The sequence below is a fragment of the Mustela lutreola genome, chromosome 8, assembly GCF_030435805.1.
Source record: "Mustela lutreola isolate mMusLut2 chromosome 8, mMusLut2.pri, whole genome shotgun sequence".
Taxonomy (NCBI): Eukaryota; Metazoa; Chordata; class Mammalia; order Carnivora; family Mustelidae; genus Mustela; species Mustela lutreola.
The window spans coordinates 65,980,674-65,998,110 of NC_081297.1; the positions used below are offsets into that span (position 1 = coordinate 65,980,674).

A 17,437-nucleotide genomic window follows, 5' to 3' on the forward strand; every position below is an offset into this window, starting at 1 on the left:
GAAGCACAAAGATACAAACAGATCTTTAACTACTTTGAACGCCGGATTCTGGGGCCAGCTATCTCTGGTAAGACCCAAACTTTGTCTTCTATTCCCTAACTGAGAAGAGCTAAGACAGTCTCTAAGGATTTCAGTGAAGGGAGGGAAGACTTCCCTTAGTCTCCTCACCCTCATCCATCCCAGCCTAACCTGGTCATTGGGCTTTTGATGAGGCAGTGGCGGGGGCTTCGGATCCATGGCATGGTTTCCTCTGGGCACACTCCTGCATCATGGGACCGCCAGAAGCTGAAGTTTTGAGCATCAGTCAAGGGGACTCTGAAGACCTGATTGGGGACTAAATGGTTGGGGAAGGACGGGTTATCCAGTATCTTCAAGTTCTTTCTCCCTTTAGTGCCTCCCAGCAGCACAAGCCCAACCAAACAACTGGGCCTGACCAGGTGCTGAAAAGTCCTGGGACTCTGGCCACCACACCCAGCTTCACTTCCGGATTCCAGCATCTCACACCCTTTGTGGTCAGTTGAATCAATCTTGGTTCTTCCTGCTTCTACTAAGCCTATCTCCCAGAGAGCTTCCCCAAGTGCTAGTAAGATGGTAGAAAAGCAGGTGGTCAGCTCACTTGGGAAATGTGCAAGATGGGTCTACTCTACTGGCTTCCCCTACTCCCTACCCCCAGGCTTAATCATCCTCTTTCCCTTCCCCCTTCTCTGAAAAAATACCTTCCTTTGCTCATTCTGGTAATTCTCTGAAACTAAGCAATGATACCACCTCATCTGTAAATACTGCTAGTAGATTAATTTATCCAGTGCCTATCATGTTCTAAATGTATTCGGTGTTCTTAAGATTTTAAAATAGTATCAGACTTACCTACAGCCCAATTGTTCTTTACAAACTCAGGCATATCTATTCTGCCCCTAGCATGGTGCCCACTCCAAGATATTTTCATGTCTTTAATTTTTTTTAAGTCTTTATTTATTTGAGAGAGTGCGCGCGCGTGCGCTAGAGAGAGAGAGAGAGAGAGAGAAGTGGGGGAGGGGCAGAGGCAGAACCAGGCTTTCCACTGAGCAGGGAGCCGGATCAGGGCTAGATCCCAGGAGCCTAATCCCAGGAGCCCCAGATCATGACCTGAGCCAAAGGCAGAAGTTTAACTGATGGAGCCGCCCAGGCTCAATACTTACATGTCTTTAACAACACCTTCTTTACAGCTTCGTGGTACCTTGTGTGGCTATTCTGGTGCACGGAATAATTCCCATCTTCTGGGATAATAGGGGGAAGCCTAGTGGGTGCCAGTTCCTTCTGGTCTGAAACAAGAGCAGACTTGTTATAAGTAGTTAGCAAATGGGGCTATTTGATTTTCTGAGTCTCTAGTCTCCTTGCCAGCCAGGCACAAGGCAGGGATCTCTCCTAGCCACTCAAATCTGATCTTAGGATCTCAGATGTAAAATTACGATGCCTGTGTCAGGAAGGAGTGGGGGAGGGAGAACCCAGTGATCATGAGACCTCCCTCACCATTCCCTTGCTTCTCTCCAGACTCCTGGGTTTTGAGTGGCCTCCTACCGGAACCAGGATATTGACAGATACTTAGGGTTAGTGCCGGTAAAAAAGGTCCTTTATCTGGATGGATACTCATTCGCTGGAATTGGCATATTTGCAGAACTTTAATTGGTCTAATAGGGGAAGTTATGTTTTAGCTAAGTCTTGGAGGATAAGGAGGAGTCCGTGGGACATAGTGGTATCAGGAAGAGCATTTCAGGCAGCAGGATAGCAAGTGTGTAGAAGATAGAAGCTGTAGAGAGGTTTCAGCTTGCTATTGAGTTGGAGCCTGACTAGTGGGAGGCAAAGTGGAAAGGGGCTTGAAAAGTTTAGTATAGAGTAGAATAAGTTAAGCTACAGTAGAGCAGGGCAGTGTAGACCTAGCATTCTTCTTCTTCTTCTTCTTCTTTTTTTTAAGATTTTATTTATTTGAGAGAGAGAATGAATGGGGAGAGGGGCAGAGGGAAAGGAAGCAGCAGACTCCTCACTGTGCAGGGAGCCCAATGCAGGACTTGGTCCCAGGACCCAGAGCCAGAGGCAGACACTTAACTGACTGAGCCATCCAGGTGCCCCTAGACCTAGCATTCTTATGGGGATTTGGGTATCTCCGCCGAAGCAGAACTGGAATCTCACTATGGAGGCTGAAAAGACCAAGCTTCCTTACCCAGATTGGAATGTTTGTATTCTTCCTAAATTTATATATTGAAAACCCAGTTCCCAAGGTGACAGTATTTGGAGGTAGGGCTTTTTGGGAGTGATTAGGTCACAGGGTAGAGCCCTTATGAATGAAATTAGTGCCCTTATAAAAGAGGCCTCAGAGAGCTCTGTCGCCCCTCCCACCACATGAGGGCACAATGAGAAGTCTGCAACCTGAAAGAGGGCGCTCACTGCACCACCCTGGCTCACTGATGTCAGACTCCCTGCCTCCAGAACTGCGAGAAATAAACCTTTGTTGTTTACAAGCTACCCAGTCTATGGCATTCTATGACAGCAGCCCAGATGGACTAAAACGCCAGGCTCCCTTGCAGCAAGGGCATGGCCAAAGACTTTTGGCTAGGCCAAACCCGCCTGCTTCAGATTCTGAATCAAAGTGGAAGGTTGCAAAGAAGCAGGGGCTATATAGAGTCTTTTTCTACTAATGGGAAGTTGTAGCAGTGAGGCTGCATTTTATTTCTAGCAGCACATTCAGAGCCTGGGGTCCTTGGCAGCAACAGTGCCTACCACGGTACCGAACACAGCAGTGTCTACGCCCAACCAGGTCTGCAGCAGGATTCTGGTTACTGTCCACCAAACTTGCTTCTCTGTTCCTTTTACAGCTTTTATGTACTTCCCAATATTCTTTTAAAAAAAACTAATTTATTGTAAGATTGACATACAAGTAGTTGTATTTAATACGTATAGCTTAATGAATTTGGAGGTAAGTGAAACCACCTCCACAATCTGTGGAGAAACTTTTGAAACCACCACCACAATCTAGGTCATAAACATCTGTCCCCTCCAAAAATTTCCTCCCGCCATCTTTATTATTATTATTTATTTTGTGATAAGGACATTTAGCAGAAGATCTGTGCTCTTAGGAATTTTTAAGTATATAATGCAGTATTAACTATAGGTTCTCTAATGTACAACAGATCTCTAGGATTTATTCATCTTATGTAACTGAGACTTTGTACCCTTTGACTACTGCCCCTCCATGTCTTCCTCCCCGTGAACCTCTGGCAGCCACCATTCTATTCTCTGTTTCTACAAGTGTGATTACTTTAGATTCTTCATCTAAAAGGTGACATAGTATTTGTCTGTCCTTGTCTTCCTTATTTCACCTAGCATGTCTTCCAGGTTCACCATGTTGATGCAAATGGAAGGAATTCCTTCTTAATTTTAAGGCTGAATAATGTTCCATGGTGTATGTGTGTGTGTGTGTGTATACCCCATTTCTTTTTTTTTTTTTTTAAAGGTTTTATTTATTTATTTGACAGAGAGGAATCACAAGTAGATGGAGAGGCAGGCAGAGAGAGAGAGCCCGATGCGGGACTCGATCCCAGGACCCTGAGATCATGACCTGAGCCGAAGGCAGCGGCTTAACCCACTGAGCCACCCAGGCGCCCCCCATTTCTTTATCCATGTGTGCATGGATGGACATTTATGTTGCTTCCATGTCTTGGCTACTGTGAATAATGCTGCAATGAACATGGGAGTGCAGAGATCTCTTTGAGATCGTAATTTCAATTCCTTTGGATATATATCCAGAAATAGCATTTACTTTTACTTTTTTGAGGAACCTCCATAGTGTTTTCCATAGTGGCTACACCAGTGTACGTTCCCATCAATAGAGTACAAAGGCTCCCCATTTTCTCCACATCCTCACCAACATGTTATCTTTTTTTTTTTTTTTTTTTTTTTTTTTTAACAATAGCCACTTTTACAGGTGTGAGGTGGTATCTCACTGTGGTTCTAATTTCCCTGAAGGTTAGTGATGTTGAGTATCTTTTAATATGTCTGTTGACCATAAATGTGTCTTCTTTGAAGAAACGTCTACTCCGATCTTATGCCAATTTTTAATCCGTTTTTTTTTTCTTTTGAGTTAGAAGAGTTTCTCATGTATTTTGGATATTAGTCCTTTATCCCAATATATGGTTTGCAACTATTTTCTCCCATTTGGTAGGCTGCCTTTTCATTTCATTTCCTTTGCCTCACAGAGTCGTTTACTTTGATGTTATCCCACCAATATTCTTTCAATAAATTCATGTTCTGCTTCAGCAGGCTAGATTTGACTTGTATCTCAGAATCCTGAGCTTGTCAGGAATTGGACCAAAGTTTGCCATTCTCCGGAAATTGTTTCGATCACAGACTAACCTCTGGTGGAGAACAGGGATGCCTCTCTTCTGGAGTATTTCCCGAGCTCCTGCTTTTCCCTTCATTCTGGCTTGATCCCACCCATTCTTTTCTGTACCTCCTTCCCCACTTTTGCACCCCATTCTTTGAGAATGATCCTGCCAGAGTGGAGCACTGTTTGAAACCCCTCCTTTGACAGCGGAAGATTTGGAGAGGTGCCAGAAGTTCTGGAAGCCTGAACTGAACTGAATCAGGGGGCTGATCTGTACTTCATCACAGGTTACAGCAATGAGGGGCCAGTTCCCAGAAGCAGTGTCATTTGACTTTGGGCAAGGTGGGAGGTGCCAGAATGTGTGTGGCCAAGTAGATACGTTCTGAGGAGAAAGAGTAAGAGCATATTCCTTGTGGGCAATGGGACCTTGACTGCGAGTAATGTCTGGGTGCAGGTAATTGTACAAGATCTTTATCTGGTCATGAGGCCTCAGACTGATAGTCTGTGAGGGTATAGCTGGGTGATGTTCTCTATTATCTCAGTTTCTAAGTGGTAGGCTCCCAGCTTTCCATTTAAATGGTTACTGTGTACTGGGAGGTGTGCTGGGCAGTGTCACCCATTTGGATGCCTTCCTCCTGAATCAAGCACCAGTTGGCACACTCTTCGGGTTGATTTTTGGCAAGCTAGAAGATATTTTTGGTAACCCATAGTTTCTCCCAGCTGCCAAGTTTTGGAAGCCACTTGGGGTGAAGGGTGGTGAGCTGTAGGGAAGAATCATGCCACAGCTACTGGGAGTGGGCATGTTCTGGGTAGGGGGAGACAATGAGTTCTTGATAAGCAAACTACACTGTGGCAAGGTAGATGAACTCATTATTTTGTGGGTAGAGAGTGTGAGAGAGGTTCTCCATCCACCCAGTCAGTATCATGCTCCACATAGTTTTCAGTGATAAGTAGATACTAAGGGCCCTGACAGTTTCTTCTAGAACTGGGCCATAAATTGGGAGTTGCCATAAGACCACATCTACTACTTTGGATGTACTATGAAGGACATTAGGGTGGTACAGAAGTACTTGGGTGGATCTTCCACTCAAATCAACGTCACAGATTTGTCAATACTACAGGCTTCCTAGGACCACTGGGGCACTCACAAAATCATCCTTATCCACTAATGTGCCTGTTGCCTCTGGTTAGTTGTAAGTGGGACTAACAGGCCTCGATGTTTTCAGGTTGAAGAATTTTTGGAATGGGTCTACCTCAATGGCTCCCAGAATTCTGACTTCTGTGTTAGAACACTTGCCTGGCTGTTCCAAATGCCTAGTACATAATGGTGATAATATCTAACACACATTACTTGGAAGCTGGTGTGGCTGCAAGCAGAGTGTTACTGCCCTGACTAGAAATTCGCATAAGATCAGTTTGAGAGAAAAATGCAGTATTGTACATAAAAAATAACTCTTATCTAGGATTTCCTATTAGGTGTTGGGCATCAATCCCTTGAAGTTGGCTGGAGCAATAACATAGAGGGAAATTTGCTGAAATGTGTTTGGAAGCCTATCTTGCATTTATTGTCTTTCCTGACACAAGGAAATTGTCAGTGCATTGGGAGGAAGTGGACATGAGCATGAGCCCAGGGAACTAGGGCACATTTTACCTCCATGTCCAAAAGTACCTTCCTCAAAGTGGTGTACGTGTTCAGGATTCTGAACACAGGAAGTAGATGGGGCATGGGATAACAGAGAAGTTCGTGTTGGCTGTAGACTGCTGATGTACAAGGGGCTACCTGGATCTTCTAGAGATGGTAATGATAAACCAAGCTAACAGTGAATGCATTCAGCACAGCTACAAAAGGTAGGTACTAGGGGCCTGGGTGGCTCAGTGGGTTAAAGCCTCTGCTTTCGGCTCAGGTCATGATCCCAGGGTCCTGGGGTCGAGCCCTGCATCAGGGCATCAGGCGCCTCTGCTCCATGGGGAGCCTGCTTCCTTCACTCTCTCTGCCTCCTTCTCTCGCTACTTGTGATGTCTGTCTGTCAAATAAATAAAATCTTTTTGTAAAAAAAGGTAGGTACTATTGTTATCTTATTTTACAAATAGGGAAACAGAGTCCCAGAGTTTAGTGATTTGCCCAAGTTCACTAAACTAGCATATGACAGATACATGAATTTAACTGAAGCAGTTTGACTCCAGGACCCATGGTCTTAACCACCACCCTAACCTGTTCTTGAAATCATCTAATCAGGGCTTCCAGGCAAGACAAAGGACTATGGGAAAACATAAACTGATAGAACTTAGCCTCTTGCTAGAATCCCTTGTGTGCAACTCCTTGGGGGACCTGTCAAAGGGGTCTGCTCACCCTAGAAGCAACCTTGAATTGGGTGGGGCACATGATACCCATTACCTTGTTCCAGAAGCAGATCCCTGCCTCAAACTCCACTGAAATGTGGAGTGTCATTTCCTATGTCCAGTACTGGTGCAACAGAGAGGACTGAACCCGGTGGGCCACTCTGCAATAGACTGGACCACTCCCAGTAGGGAAAACCAGTGAGGAAAGTCTGAGCCTCCATGAAAAAGTGGCCTATTTGCTGCTATACAGAGGTAGTCACCCATCTTGGAGGTGCCTACTACACCTTAGACTTTGGCAGATTGAAGCTATGAGTATCTTGAGTGTCTTCTCTAGTTTCAGGCAGATAGGGATGATGGTCTGTAGCAGCTACAAGACATATCAGTTGTTTACAAGATACAGTTCCTTTTTTTTTTTTTTTTTTTAAAGATTTTGTTTATTTATTTGACAGAGAGAGAGACAGACAGAGAGAGCAAATACACACACAAGCTGGGGGAGTGGGAGTGGGAGAAGCAGACTCCCTGTCGAGCAAGGAGCCGGGCACAGGAATTGATCCCAGGACCCTGAGATCATGACCTGAACAAAAGGCGGCCGTTTGACTGAGACACCCAGGCACTCCAGGGTCCATGTCTATAACTTCAGAAGGTTTACCTGTTTGGAAAATTAGAGGGGCTTAGGGGCTTTGGCCATTTCATTCTGCGCTGAATTGTGCCATTCCTGCTCATGTTTGAAAAGCCAGAACTGGGCGCCTGGGTGGCTCAGTGGGTTAAGCCGCTGCCTTAACCAGCGGTTAAGGTCCCAGGGTCCTGGGATCGAGTCCCATATCTGGCTCTCTGCTCAGCAGGGAGCCTGCTTCCCTCTCTCTCTCTCTGCCTGCCTCTCTGTCTACTTGTGATCTCTGTCTGTCAAATAAATAAAATCTTTGGAAAAAAAAAAAAAAAAGATCACCTAAGGGTATTTAAAAAAAAAAAAAAAAAGAAAAAGAAAAGCCAGAACTACAGTGCCCTCTGCTGGAGCCTAAGAATGGCATCCTCAGCTGTTTCCTAACAGGTGGTCACCAAACAGGCCATTGGAAGAGATCAGAAAACCTAGAAGACTAAGCAAAGAACATTCCAGTCAGAGTGGGGAAAACCATCTATTATATCTTCTGAGAGGATCCAGAAAATGAGAAGGCAAGTGAGACATGCTCAACGTTTACCACTACCATATACTTGAGACTTAGTCTTTCTTAGAAGAGATTCATTTAGAACTGCAAGAGCAACTCAGTGAGTTCCTGGGAAGAGGAATGACAAAAGCAGCAATGGAGGAAGATGTGTGGAGCTTGGACGTCATTGTGTCTGTGGCTAGAGGGCTGTTGCTAGAGAGTCTGGCAGGGAAACATCATTTGTTTCAAGACAAAGACAAGCATATCTTTTCCTATCACCACCATCAACTTGCCTCTGAGATACTTATCAGTGGGAAATGTCCCAAGTGTGTAGATTTGTGTTATGACGAGGTTCACCCTCACCTAGGGTTTTCATGTAACAGGGGAAGGGAATTGTCTCAGCAAAGGGCCAAATAAGAGTTAATTTGTCTGAAATCAAGACCACAAAAATGTGGACCAAGAGGACTGTCTAGGTATGAAGCTTAGACTGGAAAGCAGAGTTCAAAGCAGGTGGCAAGATAGAGTCTGCAAAGGAAAGGACAGACAAAGGGCCAAGTTCCTTAGGGCAGGACAGAGAAGAGAACCTTAGACATTCAAGAGACCAGGGCATAAGGTGAACAAACTCTGAAAGCTGGACTGAACCTGTGGGGTTCATGAATATTACGATCAGGAAAGATGAGTCTGGGAGGGGAGGAATCTATGATTGGTGGATATTTGAGTTCTGGTCACTGGTCAGGGGTGTTCTTCTGTGGATAGCTATAACTGGATGAAAAATCCTTTGAAGTAAGTCAGCCAGTATTTGTTGCTTCTCAAGGAAATTTATTTGTTAAAAATATTGCTCTCCAGGTATCCTATCCTGGCCAGTATGTCTTGAGAAGGGGACAAGACTATTTCAGTCATAAGAAAGGCATATATTCCACATGTATATAGTAACTTATACGTTATGGTCTATAACTTTTCATGCAATTATCTATTGTACAGTTTTATGTGCTAAGTCTTAGGTGCATTACATACATGATTTCATTTAATCTCTACAACAAATCTATAAGGCATTATTATCTCCATTTACAGGCAAGGAAACTGTGGCACTCTGAATTTGCTTAGTGTGGGTTAACCCCCTGAATCTGAACAACTTTGGGTACCTGATAAACCTGAGTTTATGAAGTCAAGGATAGACCAAAGTATGCTCTCCACACTGTTTCCCTCATTTTTTTTTCCTTCTATTTTGGTTCTTTATCATAGAAGGAAAAAAAAGGAAGGAGGCAGAGACTTGTAGAATATTTGGTTACATGTGTTGACTCACCTCCATGAGTTTTCATTATGATGATAATAAGGAAAGCTTGAGTGGGCCCCTTTGAGTAGAAAGTTAATATACTCACGCCTACTAGGAGGAAAAAAACCCCTATCTTTCTTCAAGGAAAAATTGTGCATGATTTAAAATATCGTTATCGTAAGTGTTAAGAGTGAAAAAGTGTTAATATTAATAGGTTCATTTTTATGGTTGGTGTTAAAGCCCTCGCTTGAAGGGTAAGGTTAAGATTGTGGCTAATCTGAGCATGGAGAATAGGCTGAAATGCCTTGAAGCCCGTTGAGTGAATGTGTTGACTAGGTGAAATCAGCCAGAGAATCGTGGATTGTGGAACTAAGGGTGAGCAGAATTAGGAACTGTGGGTTCCTTGAATTAATGGATTTAGCCATTGGGATTAGGACGACTGGGTCAAGCAAGGTGGATATGTTAGGAGCCGAACAGAATGCTGTATTTTACTGGTACTCTTCCTGCCCCCTCCTGGGCAGTTCTGAAACAGAAATGGATGAGGCAAGCTCCCCATAGTAGTGGCCCACAGGCCCAAACCTCTCCTAGCTAACCATATATTGCAAGCAACCTCAGCAGTAGCAGGAGTCACAACAATCTGAGCTCTGTTGTACCTTTCTGTTGATCTGCTGAACAAGATGAGAGCTAAGAGCTTAGCAACCTGGTAAGTCAGTATGAGCACTGGTGACCAGACAGTAGTAGTTTCAGTGGAGTGACTGGGGCAACAGCCTGACAGGCATGAGTTCAAGAGACTGGGAGGAGACGAAATGGAGACAATAACTTTGTCTTTTGAGGGATTTTTCTGTATAGAGGGCAGGGAAATTGGAAATGTAGGGCTTTGTTTAAGATGAAAGTAATGGTAGCATGCATGTATGCAGATAGGAATGGTCAGAGATGGAAAAATTGATGGAAGAGAGTACAAATAATATTGAAGTAGTAGTGTCCTTGATTAGGCAAAAAGATGGGATCTGATGCAGAGGTGGAGCAGTTGGCTTCAATAGGTGTGTGGACTGTTCATTCACTTAATTAGACATGTGGGCACAGATACAGATAGATGGGTAGATATGGTTTATAAGAGGATATAGAAATAATCTTCTAATTTCATTTCATAATGAAAACTATGAAGTAGAAAGCAAGTTGGGGCACCTGGGTGGCTCACTTGGTGAAGTGTCTACTTTGGGCTCAGGTCATGATTCAGGAATCCTGGGATGGAGCCCCAGGAAGCCTTGGGCTCCCTGCTTAGTGAAGAGTCAGCTTCTCCCACTTCCGCTGCCCCTCCTGGTGCTGCTCTCTCTCTGGCTCAGTCTCTCAAACAAATAAAATCTTAAAAAAAAAAAAAAAAAAGAGTATGTCATTACCTGGAAGTGAGGATCGAGAACACTGGAGGTCTGAGGAAAGAGAAGGTATGAGGAGACCTCCTGGAAAGTGAAGGAATGCATGGAACTAGGAAATGTCTGACTTCTGGGCAGCCATAAAGGCCCACCTGAGTTTAATGATCATTAGTGAGGCTTGTCAGCATGGTTGTTTTTCTCTACTTGAGGAGTGCAAACTCCAACTTTCTAGAAGTTGTGGTTTAATAAGGGTGGGAAGGGGTAGAGAATGGAGAAAGAAATGGAAACAATAGTTTAAATGTCAAGGGGGGGGTGGTCCTCCCTTTCTTCTTTTTTCTTCCCAGATAGAAAATGTTACAGCACATTTGTATACTGATGGAAATGATTTAGGAGGAGGAAAATCTGAGGGAGAAGGGCATAATTTCAGAAGCAAAATCCTTGAGTAGGTGAGAAGGAATCAGATCCAGTGTACAAATGGAGTCATTTTATTCACTGCACCAGAGGGAAGTTATAGATGCAGTGGAATGTTAGATGTGATCATGGAAAGTCTCTTCTGATTGCTTCTAATTTCTTAGTGAAATAAGAAGCAAGGAAGTTATTAGCTCAGAGTGAGGACAGGAGAGGGGTTTTAGAGACTCAGAGAGAGACGTGAAATAATTGCCTTGAGTAGAAGAGTGACCAGAGAACTATAATAGGATTGTCAGGCAGTCCTGAGTGCCCACCTGAGATTTGTGGTTATGGTACTAATTATTCTAAGATGACTAAATGTCTTAGGTAGAGAGCCAAATACATGAATCTTTGTCTTGATAGGTTACCCTGAAGCTCAACACTCCAACTTCCTGAAGTTTCATAACCTTATACTGAGCTCCTAGAGTCAGTCTTTGTGCCCTAGACCCTGGCTGTGGGGGCCTAGATGTCAGCTTTGGGGCAGCACAAAAGCCTTCAAGGAAATAGAATATAATTACTATTGAATGGAATTTTAGGTAGAAATATGAATGACATGTTGAAGCCAAACTTGGCCGAGGGCAACCACATTGTCTGAATGTCTTTGTGGAAAGGGTAGTAGTATCAGAAATACTGTTCCAAGTTTCCTTTCGCTATGAGGTCAAGAACAATGGACAGAATGCACAGTTACTTCAGGATGTACATGATCAAAATGGCTTTTCAGAAGTGGGAAATGGGTTTCAGCCTTCTGGCTGGGATGCAGCAAAAGCAGTCTCTGATCAAAGTGGGGGTTGCAGGTGCTTTGCCACAGTTTTAGCATTGAGTTGCATCTAGATTTTAAAATTTGCTATGAAGATAAAGCTCTAGCCTCAGCTCTATGCATGGCTGGGTCATTCTCATTCTCCAGGGTGTAGCTCAAACATTACCTCCAGGATTACTCTGTTTTAAGTGGGCCTTACCTACTCTCCATTTTGGGATCTGCAAATTCACTTGCCTGTAAGAGCCAGGCAGATGATGTTTATGAGTAAAGCAAACTCAGTAAGAAACACCATCTAAAGGGAAAGCTGCTATTTCGCTGTTTGTGGTTATGTGAGAATTTAGGGCCAGTGTGACCAGTTCTAATCTTTCTAAGGGGTCACACATGTGGGTTTTATATAAAATCTCCTAATATTTATTCATCCATGCATTTATTATTTATTTATTTATTTACTTGAGAGAGAGAGAGCGAGCATGAGAGGGAAGAAGTTAGAGGGAGAAGCAGACTCCCTGCTGAGCACCAGGGATTCCAGGATCATGACCAGAGCTGAAGGCAGTTGCTTAACCAACTGAGCCATGCAGGTGCCCCCAAATCTCCTAATTTTTGAACACTGCAGGCTGAGTATGGCCCTTTGCTCAACAGCTTATAACTTCTGATCTATTGCATTGCCCTCCCCATATTTCCTTCCCAGTACTTGTTATAATCTGTGATTCCTGTTTGTTTACTGATTTGCTGTCTGTTAGTCACTGTTGTATTTCTAGAGCTTGACACAGCACTTGACATAGTTCCTAATAAATAAATGTCTGATGTTGGATGAGAAGGGGAATCTGGATTGGTACCTTACTTCAGAGGTTTTTATATATTCTGAGTATTATTACGTATATGAATTATATACATGAGGATATGTATATATATATGTATTCACATATACACACACCCTTATATGGTTAATATTTTCTTTCAGTCTCTTTTTTGCCTTTTAACTTTATAATGTCTTTTGTTATACAATTTTTTATTTAGTACAAATTGTCAATCATTTTAGGCTTCCTGGTTTTATGTCCTATGAAGAAAGTTTTCCAAAACCACCCTAAGATTGTAAAAATATTGTTTTCCTCTAATATTTCTATAGTTTTGTTTTATATATTTACCCCTTTAATCCATCTGCAACTTATTTTTATGTATGATGTGAAGTGGGAGGTCCTTATTTTATTCTTAATTTACAAAGTTTTTTTTTTTTTGAGATTTTATTTATTTATTTGTCAGAGGGAGAGAGAAAGAGCACAAGCAGGAGGAGTGCCAGGCAGAGGGAGAAGCAGGCTTTGCTGCTGAGCAAGGAGCCTGATACGGAACTGATACCAGGACCTTGAGATCATGACCTGAGCTGAAGACAGACACTCAACCTACTGAGCCACCCAGGTGTCCCTACAAAGTGTTTTTTTTTGTTTGTTTGTTTTTAAATAGCATGTGCAAGGGAGCCTGGATGGTTCAGTCTGTTGAGTGTCTGACTCTTGATTTTGGCTCAGGTCCCTCGTGCCCCTTCCACCGCACAACTTGTGTGCTCTCTCTTAAAAAAACCCAAAACACCCAAATAACTATCTAGTTTCTAATGAGATAATGTGACATAGGTATTATATATTATGTTAATCTCTTCCAATATTAAGTCATCGTATTCCTGGAATAAGTCCTACTTGATGGTAGATGATTATCTTTAATATATTCTTGAATTTGATCTGATAGTGGGATTTGTCCATTTATACTTACATTAGTTTATGGGTTCCTCTTTTGTACTATATTCTATAGTATGTTTTATGTTACTTTATCAGTTTTGTGTTAGTATTACAGAATTATTTTCATTATTTTTTGTGATTTTAAAAATGGAATAATGTTGGGGTGCCTGGATGGCTCAGTCCTTAAGCATCTGCCTTGGGCTCAGGTCATGATCCCAGGGTCCTGGGATTGAACCCCACATAGGGCTTCCTGCTCAGCAGGAAGCGTGCTTCTCTCTCTTCTACTCCCTCTGCTTGTATTTTCTCTCTAGCTGTGTTTCTCTCTGTCAAATAAATAAAATACTAAAAAAAAAAAAAAAAAAAAAAAGGAATGATGTATTAACATTATGTCTCAAAATTTTGAAAAAATTCCCTATGAATATTGCACACAAAGCCTTTTCCCCAAGCAACTGTTTAGTAAATTTTTCTCTTGTAATAATTGATTTAACATGGGTTTACACTTTATTTTTTTAAAAGATCTATTTATTTTAGAGAGTAGGGGAGGAGAGAGAGAATCTCAAACAGATTCCCTGCTGAGTGCAGAGCCCAGCATGGGGCTTGAGCTGGGGGGCTTGATCTTATGACCCTTAGTTCATGACCTGAGACAAAATCAAGAGTCAGGAGCTTAAGTGACTGAGCCAACTAGGCGTCTCATACTTATTTATTTTAAATGTCTTATAATCCAAACATTTACCAAAAAAAAAAAAAAAGACCCCACAAACTTTTCATTTTATTCATAGTGTTCTTTGAAGCACAAAGTCTGTAATTTTTATGAAATTCAATTTATCTATCTTTCTGTCACTTAGGCTTTTGGTGTCATATCTTACAAACCACCTCCCAATGTAAGGTCATGAAGATTTTTCTTGTAACAGTTTTAAACAGCTTTAGCTGTTTATGTCTATTTATGTCTATGATCTAGCTATTTATGTCTATGATCCATTTTAAGTTAACTTTTGTACATGCTGTGATGTGGGGTCAAATTTCATTCTTTTGCATGTGAATTTCCAGTTTTTGTAGCACCATTTGTTGAAAAAACAATTCTTTTCCTATTAGATTGTCTTGGCATTCTTTTTTAAAAAATTTATTTATTTGTTGGACAGAGAGCACAAGCAGGGGGAGTGGCAGGCAGAGGCAGAGGGAGAAGCAGGCTCTCAGTCAAGCAAGGAGCCCTATGCAAGACTTGATCCCAGAACCCGGGGATTATGAACTGAGCTGAAGGCAGACACTTAACTGACTGAGCCCCCAAGGCATTCCTGTTTAAAGTCTATTGACCATAAGTATAAAGGTTTATTTCTAGACTCTCAATTCTATTCCAATGACCTGTCTATATATGTCAATTTTTAAAAAAGATTTTATTTATTTATGTGACAGAAACACAGCGAGAGATGGAACACAAGCAGGGGGAGAGGGAGGAAGGAGAAGTAGGCTTTCCACTGAGCAGGAAGCCTGATGCCGGGCTAGATCCCAGGACTCTGGGATCATGAGCTGAGCCGAAGGCAGACGCTTAACCACTGAGACACCCAGGCGCCCCTATATATGTCAATTCTTATGCTAGTACCACACTGTCTTGATTACTGTTGCTTTGTAGAAAATATGAAATTGGGAAGTGTATCCTCCAACACTGTTATTTTTCAAGATTGTTTTTTTTAACAGAATGCAATTCTGAAAAAAAAATTTTTTTTTTGAAGATTTTATTTACTTATTTGACAGCGAGAGAGAGCACAAGTAGGCAGAGGGAGAGGGAGAAGCAGGCTCTTTGCTAAGCAGGGAGCCAGATGCGGAGCTCCATCCCAGGACCCTGGGATCTTGACCTGAGGTGAAGGCAGCTGCTTAACTGACTGAGCCACCCAGGTGCTCCTTTTGTTTTGTTTTGTTTTTAAAGACTTTATTTATTTATTTTCTTATTCTGGATCCTGTGCATTTCCTGAAATTCAGGAAATCTTGTCAATTTTTGCCAGGAACCATTACATTTGGATGATAGGTCAGCACAAAGAATTCTAAGACTCTAAATTGCATCTGGATAGGGTTCTCTAATTTATCCCTCTCCAAATCCTAACTCACACACTGAATTTGAAAACATTCAGGAATCTCCAACTTTTTCCAAGACAAGGTTATCTAAGTTTCTCTTAGTAATTAATTCTTTAAGATGCTTTAATAAAAAAAAAAGATGCTTTAATTTCTTGACGGATTTTAGAACATTAAATGTGAACAGCTCAATATTATAAATAGTAGAAGCTCCACTGAATAAGCTTGCTAGGTTAATTAATGTTCATTTCCTCTGAAAAACATTAAAAGATGCCTGCAACATTCCAGCTGTAGCTAAGAGCTACTCTTCAGCATATCTGCATACTTCTGCTCTTACAAATTAAACTGCATGGTTACCAAGAGTCAGCAGAGCCCCCCCCCCCCCAATTTATACTGGGTTACTCTCTAATTACAATTTTGAAATTTAAAGAAATATTAAGCTAATAGATTAGTGTTAAAAAAGAGCAGTGAGGGGGGTGGGAGGTTGGGGTACCAGGTGGTGGGTATTATAGAGGGCACGGATTGCATGGAGCACTGGGTGTGGTGAAAAAATAATGAATACTGCTTTTCTGAAAAAAAAAAAAAAAAAAAAAGAGCAGTGAGGTGCGCCTGGGTGGCTCAGTCATTAAGCATCTGTCTTCCAATTAGGTCATGATCCCAGGGTCCCCGGAGGGAGCCCACATTGGGCTGCCTGTTCAGCAGGGAGCCTGCTTCTCTCTCTGCCACTCCCCCTGCCTGTGTTCCCTCTCTTGCTGTGTCTCTCTCTGGCAAATAAATAAATAAATTGTTAAAAAAAAAAAAAAGAGCAGTGAATTGTATAAAAACTAAGTTGAATGTTTTAGAAAAACTCAAAATGTAACAAATTACTGTAAACCTTGAGTTAAAATAGATCTGAGTTAGAAAGTTAGCATTTTGCAGCTGTCGAAGAAATAATATCACTCAGAACCATCAATAGATACTAAAACTAGTGGGTAAAAATTTAATGAAAAATAGGGTATTTGCATTTTTTCAAGTATCTTCCTGGAAATGATTACAAATTACAAAATAAAAATAGTAACTTGACAACTTGCAACACAAAAATAACAACTTGACAATGGAGAAAACTGGCAAACACCACCTTAATCCAAAGCCCCATGTTAATATCACCAGTAATGGACAAGTTGATATTATGAGCCTCCTGATGGGACCTACTGAAGACATAATGCTGCTTATTCCTGCCAAAAATATTTATACCCAATCTGATTATGAGCAACATCAGACAAACCCATATTAAAGAAAATTCTACAAAATGTTTTGTATGTACTATTAAAAAATGTCAATGTCATGAAATACAAAGGAACACAGGAATTTTTCCAGATTAAAGCAGACTAAAGAGACATGCCAACTAATGCAATGCTGATCCTTAATCAGATCCTGGAAGGAAAAGTTTTGCTCTAAAGGACGTTAATGGGACACTGGCAAAATTGTAATGTAGACTATAGATAATTAGATAATAGTGTTGAATCACTATTAAAATTTGCTGAGTTTAATACCTATATTGTGGGTTGTTATCTAAGAAAATGTTCTTTTTAAAATTTTTAATTAACATATAATGTATTATTAGCCCCAGGGGTATAGGTTTGTGAATCGCCAGGTTTATACACTTCATAGCACATACCTTCCCCAATGTCCATAACCCCACCACCCTCTCCTTCCCCCCTCCCCCTGGCAACCCTCAGTTTGTTTTGTGAGATTGAGAGTCTCTTATGGTTTGTGTCCCTCCCGTTCCCATCTTGTTTCATTTATTCTTTTCCTACCCCCCAAGCCCCCATGTTGCCTCTCAACTTCCTCATATCAGGGCAATCATATGATAATTGTCTTTCTTTGATTGACTTATTTCACTAAGCATAATACCCTCTAGTTCCATCCACATTGTCACAAATGGCAAGATTTCATTTCTTTTGATGGCTGCATAGCATTCCTTTAT

The 17,437-nt window shown here is 41.8% G+C and overlaps 1 protein-coding gene across 1 annotated transcript in view; it reads right to left on the bottom strand.

Moving 5' to 3' along the window:
* SPMIP11 (sperm microtubule inner protein 11) overlaps positions 1-17,437 on the bottom strand; it is a 29,060-nt gene that overhangs the window by 823 nt on the left and 10,800 nt on the right. Inside the window, exons 2-3 of the mRNA XM_059185511.1 lie at positions 1,176-1,298; positions 190-334 (exon numbers count right to left, since the gene is read on the bottom strand). Of these exons, the coding sequence (XP_059041494.1) occupies positions 190-334; positions 1,176-1,298 (268 nt within the window). The remainder of the gene's footprint in view (positions 1-189; positions 335-1,175; positions 1,299-17,437) is intronic.